Source organism: Anabrus simplex, chromosome 1, assembly GCF_040414725.1.
Source record: "Anabrus simplex isolate iqAnaSimp1 chromosome 1, ASM4041472v1, whole genome shotgun sequence".
Taxonomy (NCBI): domain Eukaryota; kingdom Metazoa; phylum Arthropoda; class Insecta; order Orthoptera; family Tettigoniidae; genus Anabrus; species Anabrus simplex.
The window spans coordinates 1,685,853,799-1,685,866,690 of NC_090265.1; the positions used below are offsets into that span (position 1 = coordinate 1,685,853,799).

General features: G+C 38.3%; 1 protein-coding gene across 4 annotated transcripts in view; it reads right to left on the minus strand.

Annotated features, from left to right (window-relative positions):
• The window catches only part of Mpi (mannose phosphate isomerase), a 110,705-nt gene extending 98,509 nt beyond the window's left edge, over window positions 1-12,196 (minus strand). Inside the window, exons 1-3 of one of the 4 annotated variants that reach the window (XM_067138405.2) lie at window positions 11,860-12,196; window positions 7,781-7,915; window positions 703-1,030 (exon numbers count right to left, since the gene is read on the minus strand). In XM_067138405.2, the coding sequence (XP_066994506.1) occupies window positions 703-1,020 (318 nt within the window). In that variant the 5' untranslated portion in view covers window positions 1,021-1,030; window positions 7,781-7,915; window positions 11,860-12,196. Of the gene's footprint in view, window positions 1-702; window positions 1,031-7,780; window positions 7,916-11,532; window positions 11,777-11,859 lie in introns of all 4 variants that reach the window. The other 3 variants (XM_067138404.2, XM_068225663.1, XM_068225664.1) reach the window with 3 other exon arrangements.
• Between the last annotated feature and the right edge of the window lie 696 nt (window positions 12,197-12,892).

Genomic DNA, 12,892 nt, shown 5'->3' on the forward strand with positions numbered 1-12,892 from the left:
GAAGTCACCTCTGTAGTATGGGATTAGCCCTTGCATTAGTGGCCTAGAGCCAAATTAGGGTTTTAAAAACAAAGTGTATTAGGAGTGCAGATCGCCTCCTCTCAAATTGTTATTTTGGAGGTCATGTAATTACCCCTTTTCATTCAATAGACCTCAGTAGGTTGGGTATTTTACCCCTGTGTCTATGTCCAGTGAGGACAACTTGAAGGTGGAGTTTGGTGTGGCCTTTGAGAGGCTTAAAGTTGAGAGCGAGTGGCTCTTTTTGAAAATTGAGTGTTGTATGCCTCGTGGAGGCTTTTCAGTGTAATTTGGAGCAAGGTCTCCTAGGCATGAATGGGGTTTTCTGCCCCTCTGTTGAAACTTGTGTTTGGGGTAAAACTGAGCTGATTGCCCAAGCATTGTGAAGTCAGGGCGCGAAGCCCAAATTCTGTAAATATTGTAACTACCCTTTTGACTTGCTACTTTGTACCTGCCATGCTTGTTATCTCCTTATTTTGAAAAGAAAATATAACCTTGTTAAATTTTTTAATTAATTTTACTTTCGTAGCTTGAGACCCGTTCACACCCGCACCTTCTTTCACCTCTACCTACCACGGAAAGCTCCGTAACACTAACAATTTACCAGAAATACCATATTTCTCATTTTAGGCATCATCATTAGTAGTCTTATAGATAAATCATGTATGATTCAAATTCATGTACCTTATTAGGATGAGCTTGGATTGACAGAGCTTTATTGACTGACAACACCTTTAACAGAAATGGCAACTGTCGACCAAATTGTTTCAACACTTGTTTTCCAAGGCTTTCCTCATGAGTGGCAATCCAGTCACTAAGCTTCTGACTTGTTCCTTTGATGACAGATGGACCATTTGGATGAGTGCCCATCCACAGCTCTGCATATGGCATCCGCTCATTTACTACAAAGTCTGGGTCGCCACTTCCACTCAACAGGGCAACTTCACTGCTTCGCCCTATTTTCCCCCATGCATATTGCTGGACACAACACTTCAGCTCCATGTCTGCACACCTATTAAAATAAATGCAAGAAGAGTTCACACTTGCTCTCAAGATTGACAAGAGAGCTAATTTATTTTTATTAGTGTATGAAATCACAATACAGTAAAACCTAGTTTATCCAGCCTCATTGAGCTGGATCTCCGGATCAGATTTGTAGACATTTTAAAATTTAATAATAATTTTTAACAATGATAGCAAGAACATAACTGTAAGTACACCAATTATTTGCTTTTCAGTTTGATTCAAAATACAGTTCCTGCATAGTGTGTACAACAAATTATGGTAATACTGTACTGTAAATGCTTTTTGTTAAGTTTAAGAAAGATTTACTATAGTCACAGGGTGCTGACATGGTATGAATAGACGTGGATACACGAGCCTACTTTATATCCACCACTATAATCACTGCTGTTCCTACAGGAATTAAAATTTTTAGTTGATGACGGAAGAAAAAATTGTACCGGTAAGCACATTTACAGCAGACAGTGAGAAAGATGATGATGTGGACGAGGAGGGAGTGATCACACTGCAACAGTGGATGACATGTGGATGCTGTGCACCAACTGACAAACATCATGACGTACTTCGAGTGTAAGCCCAACACCACTCCTGTTGAACTATTAATGATAAAGTGTTTGCGTGACCATGCTTAATTCAAACACTACATGTTTGAAACAGAAGACAATGGACCAATTCTTTAATAATAATAATAATAATAATAATAATAATAATAATAATAAATGTTATTGGCTTCACATCCCACTAACTACTTTTACAATTTCCAGAGACAAGGTGTCAGAATTTAGTCCTGCAGGAGTTTTTACACGCCAATAAATCTACCGACACAGGGCTGACATATTTGGGTGAGCACCTTCAAATACCATCAGACTGAGCCAGGATCGAACCTGCCAAGTTTGGGTCAGAAGGCCAGCGCCTCAACCATCTGAGCTACTCAGCCTGGCAGACCAATTCTTGGTTAAGAAATGATGTAATTTTATGTGATTAAGATTAGTATTTTTTTAATGTCTTGTAAACAATACTATGATCATAATTGTACTACAAAACATAGTTCTTTATCATCATGAATGACAAGTCTCCTTATTTAAGGATTTTGTTTTGCTTATTACCCATTTAACTCAGATTATCTGGATTTTCAATTGTCTGGATTGCCTTTGGTTCCAGTGAGTCTGGATAAACTAGGTTTTACTGTATTAGCAAAATGAAAGAAATGATCATTTTATGATGTACGAGGGGTGTTCAGTGTACAGTATAAAGCACATATTTTATTTCTTGACCAATTTTGGTTTAAAAAAATAGGAATTTTGTTTGGGATATCTTTGAATATTCCCAATTTGTCTCGTAGAGTTTCATTAATTTCAGATAGGTGGCAGTGCTATAACTACCCTTCAAAATGGCATTTGTAACGGAGGTGCATACCAAACAGAAGGTAGTTATTGAGTTTCTTTTGGCAGAAAACCAGGGCATCACAGATATTCATAGGTGGTTGCAGAATGTCTACGGACACCTGGCAGTGGACAAAAGCATGCTGAGTCATTGGGCGACGCGTTTCATCATCACAACAAGGTTGAGCAAAACCTGTTTGATCTCCTGCATGCCAGCCAGCTGCACAATGCTGTGATGCCTGCAAAGTTTGAATGTGTGGACACCCTTATTCAAGGTGATCGACAGATTACAGTCAAACATCTCGCTGCTCAACTTGACGTCTCTGTTGGTAGTGCTGACACACTTATCCACCAATTGGAGTATTCAAAGCTTTGTTCCCGCTGGGGTCCTCAACACCTAACGGAAGACCATAAAGAGTAAAGAAGAAAAATATGTGCAGAATTGCTGCTTGTTATGAGGCTGAAGGTGACAATTTCTTGTCAAACACTGTCACAAACAATAAAACATGGATTCATCACTTTGAACCGGAAACAAAACGGCAATCCATGGAGTGGCGCCACACCAACTCTCTCACAAAGAAAAAGTTCAAAACCGTACCCTCGGCTGGTAAAGTCATGGCTACGGTCTTCTGAAACTCTGAAGGGGTTATTCCGTTCAATGTCCTCTCTCGTGATGAAACAATCAACTCTGAAGTATATTATGCTACTCTAAGGAAGAAATGACTTCAGCATGTTCATAGATAAAAAATGCAAACAAACTTCTCCTTCTCCACGACAACACAAGACCTCACTCAAGTCTCCTCACCCGACAGGAGCTCACAAAACTTCAGTGAACTGTTCTTCCTCATCCACCCTACTGCCCGGATCTCGCGCCTTCTGACTTCCACCTGTCTGGCCCATGGGAAGCACTATGTGGATGATGGGGAAGTTATAGATGCAACACAAAGTTGACTCCGATATCGACCAGTCGAGTGGTACCATGCAGGCATACAGGCCCTCACATTACGGTGGCGTAAGGCCGCAGTATTATTATTATTATTATTATTATTATTGTGCATTAATTAAAGACAATCAGGCATACAGAACTCAATGAGCGACTTAGTTTTTTGCAATTAACAAAGCGATAATGATCACAATGATTATCGCAGAGTTCACACAAGCACATGTTACCTGGGTCGTGGAAAGACTACAACTTGCAAACCCTGTGATGGAATCCATGTACAGCCATTGAGGTCACAATGTGTCACAGCGCCTGGTTTGTATCTGCCCAAGTTTTGTTCACCATGGCCTCAGTAGAGTAAAACTCTAACCAGATTTCTTTCTTCTCTTGCCTCTCCTCCATTATCCTCTTCCAGCTGTCAGTTGATGATAGGGAGAACTTTAGTCTCAGCGTCTCAATTAGAAAAGGTTCTCCGGCGAGTTCGTAGACGAGCCTTGATCTTGTGTATTTAGATAGCCCAATGTTGTCTTTAGATAGCGAGCCTTGACCCTTTCCAACATCCTAAGATCGTTCTTTGTCAACTTGTCCCAAATAATCTCTTTACCATAAATTAGGATAGGAATTATTTTTGCATCAAATAGCATCATAGCAGTCTTCAAATATAATTTGGTAAGAAATTTAATGTTGTATATTGCTTTTATTGCCACTATTGATCTTAGTCTTATGTGTATTCTATAAGAATGTACTGAAGGGTTAAGCCAATGTATTTGAAGTTATTTACAACTCATAATGGCCCATGCTTGAAAGTCAATACATCTCGAGGGGAAGCCCGCCCTCCTTTCCTAAAGATCATGTATTTAAAGATAAAAATTTCATTGTTCCGTATTGAAATTATTAACATTAAAAATTAAATAATTGAAGTTCAACCAATTCAATACATAAAAGAAAGAAATGTAGTAATTACATTCTTATTTAAATGGGACCGGTTTCGACCCTAGTCCAGGTCATCGTCAGCTGTAAAAACAAGTAGGCGAAATCACACAATGTTTATGAATATTGGAGAAATGGGTCAGTTTCACACACTCTGTCAGGCACAAAGTCACAACACTATCAAATAATATATGAAGATTATAAATAAACTTGAAGTCACAGACGAATAGATTTGTAGAAGCAAACCGCCAGTTCCCGGTGATCAGCGCGGCACATTCAAGGTCATGCACTGCGGTCTCGAACGCCAAAGTAGAGTGGAGAATGTCTTGAAGGTCCAATATTTGTCTCGGTTGCGGGAAGTTAAGTACGTATATAAAAAAATATACGACGCAAATCAGTATAATTGAATGAGAACTTGTGCTCTTACTAAGTTCTTGGAAAACAGTTGACTTGAAAAAAAAAAAAGAGCACAAGTTCTCATTCAATTATACTGATTTGCGTCGTATATTTTTTATATACGTACTTAACTTCCCGCAACCGAGACAAATATTGGACCTTCAAGACATTCTCCACTCTACTTTGGCGTTCGAGACCGCAGTGCATGACCTTGAATGTGCCGCGCTGATCACCGGGAACTGGCGGTTTGCTTCTACAAATCTATTCGTCTGTGACTTCAAGTTTATTTATAATCTTCATATATTATTTGATAGTGTTGTGACTTTGTGCCTGACAGAGTGTGTGAAACTGACCCATTTCTCCAATATTCATAAACATTGTGTGATTTCGCCTACTTGTTTTTACAGCTGACGATGACCTGGACTAGGGTCGAAACCGGTCCCATTTAAATAAGAATGTAATTACTACATTTCTTTCTTTTATGTATTGAATTGGTTGAACTTCAATTATTTAATTTTTAATGTTAAAGATCATGTATTCAGTCCTCCTTTTGTTGACATCTAGTTGATTTGTCCAGACCTCCAGAGCGTTTAATGCTTTCTGTACTTCAGCGATGACTTGTGAACCTATTACCATGTCATCAGCATATAAGTATATTCTCACATTCTTTGATGATTCTCGTATCGCTTGAACAACATTATAAGTTGCGATGTTAAACAACAGAGGGCTGAGGGGGTCACCTTGCAGCACGCCATTGGTCTGGGTAATCTCTTTTGCAGATTTTAAATTGTCGGATATTATGACTGTGTTTCTCCTCAGCATGTTATAGACCAGGTTAGTGAGGACTTCATTTTCCTCAACTAGTGTATCAAGTTTAGAAGAGATGATGCTCCGGTTTGCAGTGTCGAATGCCTTGGTGAAGTCTATGAACACAGCATGAAATTTTCCCTTTGGAAGCCTGATAGAATTTTCTATGTCATCTAGTAAATTACTTATTGCCTGTGTGGTATTTTTACCTCTTCTAAATCCAAAGGCCGCAGTACTGAATGGAGATTATGTTGAAAAATAGGGTATTGTAGCAGAAGGATTAGGGAATAACATGGTGTATTTGAATCCTCAATAAAACCAACCTGCTTGTAGAAAAAACATGTGTTGCATTATATATTGAACTCCCTTCGTATATTCTATACATCATAGGTAGATATTTTTTGCATCATCCAACAGTAAATGTTTTTGTTCTGTGGCCAAGGTTCACCATTACCAGCTCATATTGCACATGCAAACTAGATGTTGTGAGACACTTTCATTGATATTGTGGTAGTGTCCATTTTACTGTGGGGCCTTGAGAGGAGCAAATAAGCCTGGCTCCAGCCGTGAGTGATGTCACCAAGTTAGGACCCAGCCCACTCACCGCTGCGACAACCAGTAGGGACGAACCAAGAGCAAAGCAAGTCCCCTCTGCCACCACTTCTGTTGTCGACCCGTTATCTCACTGGAGGCCTCCTGGCAGTGTAAAAAGGAACTGGAAGACAAACTCAGTACTTTCACATTCCAGAGGATTACAGGAGTTTCTCCTCTCGCGAAGTATGTGGAAAGATCAGCCTCCCTATATAAGGCAACCCGGACACCTTCAGTGGTTCAGTTCTGCCAGCCATCGAGACTGTTCAATTCTGCTAGCAATTCAGAGACAGTGTTGTGGAGTGAGTATACTGGTGTGAAGCACTGAGAGTGCTGCTGTGGAACAATGGATCAGTCAGTGGACAGTGATGGCACACTGTTAGTACTGTGTGTATAAACTAACAGTGAATGCAGGACAGTGCAGCTGGGGGACGAGGACAGTGAACGAAGACAGCCATGAGTGTATAGACAGTTTACCATGTACAGAATTGTAGAACTGTGTGGCCATGATTGGTGTAGAGAGAGTGTAATCGTGAACTACCATAGTGTCTAAGTGACAGTTATAGAAGATTATGTAACGTGATTGTCTAGTTTTAAACATCAAGAGTGAATACTACTGTAGCTGAACTGTGAGAGCAGAGAGAGAGAGAGAGAGAGAGAGAGAGAGAAATGGTGTAATTGTATGCCTGTGCAATTGTATAAAGCCTAGAGTAAAAGCTACCACTTTTGTGTTAATTTACCCGCCCACCTTCATGTTACAATATCAACGTTGTGCCTGTAGGATGGATTTCTTATCAAGAGGATAACATAGGTAAACATAAGGACTATCTCTTCAGAACTAACAGATGATTACATTTGCACCCCAAATCACAAGCTAACAAGAAAGTGTCATGGTCATCGCGTAGCAGAGTAACAGATTGACAAGGAAGGAAGGAGGACATATTGTTTGGGTTCAGACCAATATCACATCATTTTAATTTTGGATAAATTAGATGGAATGAAGTAAGTAGGCCTAAATAATTTCTCCAGACATCTGAGTAGCCGTCTTTTTTCGCAAAGGTCTCTAAAGTTAGTTTGTTTGGTTTATTTATTTAAGGAACTGGACGAGATTAAGAGAAGATATTCTGATTTATGAGCGGTCTAGAAAATTATAGCAGACTTTAAGAAGAAAGAAGAGAGCAGAAACATTTTAAAGGATAAATAATTTTATAGATATAGATATTTTACGAATTGATATTTATTATTTATTAAGATTTTACGATAAGGACTATTTTATAGATGTTATCTATTATTTTACAAATTGATTTATTTAAGGATTTCCACTAAATGACAAATAAATGTTAAATTTAGACAAGAAGAAATATTTATTCTTTCATATGTAAATAAGGACATAAATTAACATATAGAGATTAATTTAATAGATTTCATTATTTAGGAAAATTCCAGTAAAATCTGTAACAAATGACATAGTAAACAGGAAAGGCGAGACTAAGAGAAATTGTTGTAACAATTTTCAAAATTCATATATACTTGTTATACCATAGTACCATAGTCCAAGGATCAATTAACGTTTGGCACTGCTGAAGAAGAGAGCGGTGGCTCTCGAAACATGTACATGTATGGTAATTAAATAAAATAAAATGTATAAAGTATTGACAAAGCGGTGAAGTATTTTTTACAGAAATTTACGTACCACTTAGTCGAGCAGCACTTCTTCTTTCTCCCAATTCTTCTCAGCCCAAACTTTACAACATTTTTGTAACGCTACTCTTTTGTCGGAAATCACTCAGAACAAATCGAGCTGCTTTTCTTTGGATTTTTTCCAGTTCTTGAAACAGGTAATCTTGGTGAAGGTCCCATACACTGGAGCCATACTCTATTTGGGGTCTTACCAGAGACTTATATGCCATCTCCTTTACATCCTTACTACAACCCCTATACACCCTCATAACCATGTGCAGAGATCTGTACCCTTTATATAAAATCCCATTTATGTGATTACCCCAATGAAGATCTTTCCTTATATTAACACCTAGATACTTACAATGATCCCCAAAAGGAACTTTCACCCCATCAATGCAGTAATTAAAACTGAGAGGACTTTTCCTATTTGTGAAACTCACAACCTGACTTTTAACCCCGTTTATCAACATACCATTGACTGCTGTCCATCTCACAACATTATCGAGGTCACGTTGCAGTTGCTCACAATCTTCTAACTTATTTATTACCCTATAGAGAATAACATCATCCGCAAAAAGCCTTACCTCTGATTCCACTTCTTTACTCATATCATTTATATATATATAAGAAAACATAAAGGTCCAATAATACTGCCTTGACGAATTCCCCTCTTAATTATTACAGGGTCAGATAAAGCTTCACCTACTCTAATTCTCCGAGATCTATTTTCTAGAAATATAGCAACCCATTCAGTTACTCTTTTATCTAGTCCAACTGCACTCATTTTTGCCAGTAGTCTCCCATGATCCAGCCTATCAAATGCTTTAGACAGGTCAATTGCGATACAGTCCATTTGACCTCCTGAATCCAAGATATCTGCTATATCTTGCTGGAATCCTACAAGTTGAGCTCAGTGGAATAACCTTTCCTAAAACCGAACTGCCTTCTATCGAACTAATTATTAATTTTGCAAACATGTCTAATATAATCAGAAAGTATGCCTTTCCAAAGCTTACATACAATGCATGTCAAACTTACTGGCCTGTAATTTTCGGCTTTATGTCTATCACCCTTTCCTTTATACAAAGGGGCTACTATAGCAACTCTCCATTCATCTGGTATAGCTCCTTCGACCAAACAATAATCAAATAAGTACTTCAGATATGGTAATATACCCCAACCCATTGTCTTTAGTATATCCCCAGAAATCTTATCAATTCCAGCCGCTTTTTTAGTTTTCAACTTTTGTATCTTATTGTAAATGTCATTGTTATCATATGTAAATTGTAATACTTCTTTAGTACTAGTCTCCTCCTCTACCTGAACAGTATTCTTGTAACCAACAATGTTTACATACTGCTGACTGAATACTTCTGCCTGTTGAAGATCCTCACATACACACTCCCCTTGTTCATTAATTATTCCTGGAATGTCCTTCTTGGAACCTGTTTCTGCCTTAAAATACCTATACATACCCTTCCATTTTTCACTAAAATTTGTATGACTGCCAATTATGCTTGCCATCATGTTATCCTTAGCTGCCTTCTTTGCTAGATTCAATTTTCTAGTAAGTTCCTTCAATTTCTCTTTACTTCCACAGCCATTTCTAACTCTATTCCTTTCCAGTCTGCACCTCCTTCTTAGTCTCTCTATTTCTCTATTATAATAAGGTGGGTCTTTACCATTCCTTACCACTCTTAAAGGTACAAACCTGTTTTCACATTCCTCAACAATTGCTTTAAACCCATCCAAGAGTCTGTTAACATTTTTATTTACCGTTTTCCACCAAACTTTGCAACATTTTCGTAATGCTTACTCTTTTGTCGGAAATCATCCAGGAAAAAAAAAAAAAAAAAAAAAGAGCTGCTTTTCTTTGAATCAAGTAATCCTGGTAACGGTCCCGTACACTGACCATACTCTAGTTGCAGGTCTTACCAGAGACTTATATGCCCTCTTCTTTACATCCTTACTACAACCCCTAAATACCCTCATAACCATGCAGAGATCTGTACCCTTTATTTACAATACCTTACAATAACACCTAGGTACTTACAATGATCCCCATCAGGATATTAAGAAGCCTTAAATCAAGGTCATTGGATATAGTCTGACAAATTATTAAAAAGGAGAAATATTCAGCAATAGGCCAACTATCACTAACAGGGTAATTATTAAACTTAGCTGATGTAAGTTTAAAGCCTTTCGGTCTGTCTAAAACCCTAACACACAAGTTAACATACCTGTAAACAAAAACAAAAAAATAAATTATAGAAGAATGTGTAGTGTGATTTAGTCGCAAGCGATAGAGTGAACATTTCTTAGAGTTAACAGAGGTTTTCTGTATAGGCTTACAGAGGATACAAAGAAAAGTTCTGGATTGGATTACAGGAGTCCAAGTTGGCAGATCGATCCCAGCTCAATCCAGCAGCATTTGAAGGAACTCAAAACACAGCCTAGTATCGGTAGGCTTATGGGCATGCCACAATCATTTAGATGTTGAAGTCTATTGGTCCGATGCCGTGGTTAGCTAGTTCAAGTCATGCAGGTCAAAAAAAATGTCACCACCAGAAAGTTGGCCGGCAGGGTAGGGGAGGTAGTGGTATACGATTATGAATCGGTAGATTGCGCGCCAAAAGCTTGGATTCAGTTCCAAACCTCTCTTCAATGCTCCTATGGAGTGACTGCATAAAATGCTGTTGCTGGTGATTCGTCCATAGGATTGGGACGTAAAGCTTAGAGCAGACACATTTGTGTTATTTTACAAGAGTGGGCTACGTGCCGACATCGGATTTCGTCCTCTCCCTATTTCATCATCCCATATCCACACACACAAGTCGCCAATGTGTGTCAAACAGAAAGACCTGCATCAGGTGAGTCGATCATGTCCTCGGACACTCTCGGTACCTACTAAAAGCCATACAATGAAAAAAAACAGGCACGTGCACATTAGTAGTATGTACTTTAGAACAGGTATGTTACAGTGTTATACTGAGGATCTAATACACAAAAGTTGTAGGCTAAAGCTACAGGAATTGGTAGATTTTCAGAGGGCCTGGCTCAGAAAAATTATGCTGCTCAGTAGTTCAGAGTTAGCAGGTTCAATCCCGACTCAGTCCAGTATTATCTGGAGGGGCTCGAAAAAGACAGCCTGTATGAGTAGATTTACAGGCAAGTAAAAGAACTCCTGATGGACATTTTCCCACATAAGCGTCTCCGTAAATCGCTAAAGAGCCGGGCTGAGTGGCTCAGACGGTTGAGGCGCTGGCCTTCTGACCCCAACTTGGCAGGTTAGATCCTGGATCAGTCCGGTGGTATTTGAAGGTACTCAAATACGTCAGCCTCGTGTCAGCAGATTTACTGGCACGTCAAAGAACTCCTGCGGGAATAAATTCCGGCACTTCGACGTCTCCGAAAACCGTAAAATAGTAGTTAGTGGGACGTAAAACAAATAGCATTATTATTAATAATCGCTAAATAAGTTGATGGGGTTAAAACCAAAACATGAACAAACATACAGACGACAGAACTTTTCAACAAATACAAAGTTATAGGCTTGGAGCAGCACATTACAATGCATTCCTTGATGTATATTGCTGCAAAAATTACATGCTGCCACTGCTATCACGCAAGACTTTTAAACTAATAATGAGAGCGAAAGTTTCAATAAATCTTTTACATTCTGAATCAATGTTGCATTGCGTAGGATTGCAACAAATTATTCTATTAAGATATTCCTAACAAGTAAACGAGTTCCTGACTTACTCATCCGATATTTGTAGTTAAAATGTACACCGGAGAAGTTTTTCTGAAGTTACATGGCGAGCACTGGCACAATACCCATTTTTTGGTTAACAGGTGTCTTCCAAAACAGTTTCCTTATTCCGTATGATTACATCAATATAACTATGACGACACCACGACCGCCTTTCAATTCAGAGGCAGATGCTTTTTTGAATCACCCAACAGATGACAGTTCGATAATAGATTACAAACTGTTCCCAATAACCTAGAAAAGTCCAGACATTAACTGTAAGTAAACCGTACCGAACCGATTAACATTATAACTTAAAACACAACTACTTGGCTCACCTCTACTATTCAACTATCTCGCTGATCCCACGTCCCACACGTTATGACGTTAATGACATGTCAATCGCATTTTTAATCAACACCGTGCCCACTAGCAAAACGGGGCGCTTCACTAAATCCACGATAAGATTTATGATACCAATATAAAGAAGAAAGAATGAACAGAACTAAAATTGTGTCCGTGCAGCAACGTGTCGAAAGACGAAATTAACCAAGATTGAAGGTCACTGGCTCATATTATAGGTCACATTGGAGGTTTGGTGGTTCGGATCAGGGGGTGATTACGTATTGACTTTGAACGTCAAAGCGATTCCTAAAACATGTGAATTTTCAAAGAAACAACGTCATAGATATAAACCATGATCAAACATCTCAGTATCGAAGGGAAAACTTCCAGTTCCAACATGCTAGAAGCGGGAAACACACGTCTGAACATATTTGCTCCTAAAAAAATAAAAAAAAAAATAAAAAAAAAAGAGAAGAGAATGAAACGCCCAAATTCTGTTGTGTTGGTATGGGTGGAATGAATGAAACCAAATACAGTAGAGATAATACGCGACACGGATTTCGCCTTGCTAAAATGGGAGACAATTCGACGGTGGCACTCCTAGTGATTTGACCTGAACAAATCGCGCTAAATTCAAATATCGATGGAAATGTATATACGGAAATGGATAAATAAATTACGTCTAGAAAGAAAGTGCTATTGAGATATTAATTTAGAAGTTGATAAAGCAATTCTGGATAAATGAATGAAGAATTATTTAAAAGGATATTATTCAAAGACTGAAATTAGACATATAAACAAGAAGTGAAATGAACTGGTGTGAAATGGCTTGATCTTTCATTTATGCATTACTTTTTTAGCTTTAGCATTCCTGCCTGAACTCTTACGGTTGGATTTGTCTTTTTTCTCATTTAAAAACATTGTATCATCACGTTAAGACACTTGTCAATAAAAATATCGGCACATTCCTTACACATATGATGCAATGAATTAACATTTTATAATAATATAATAATAATAATAATA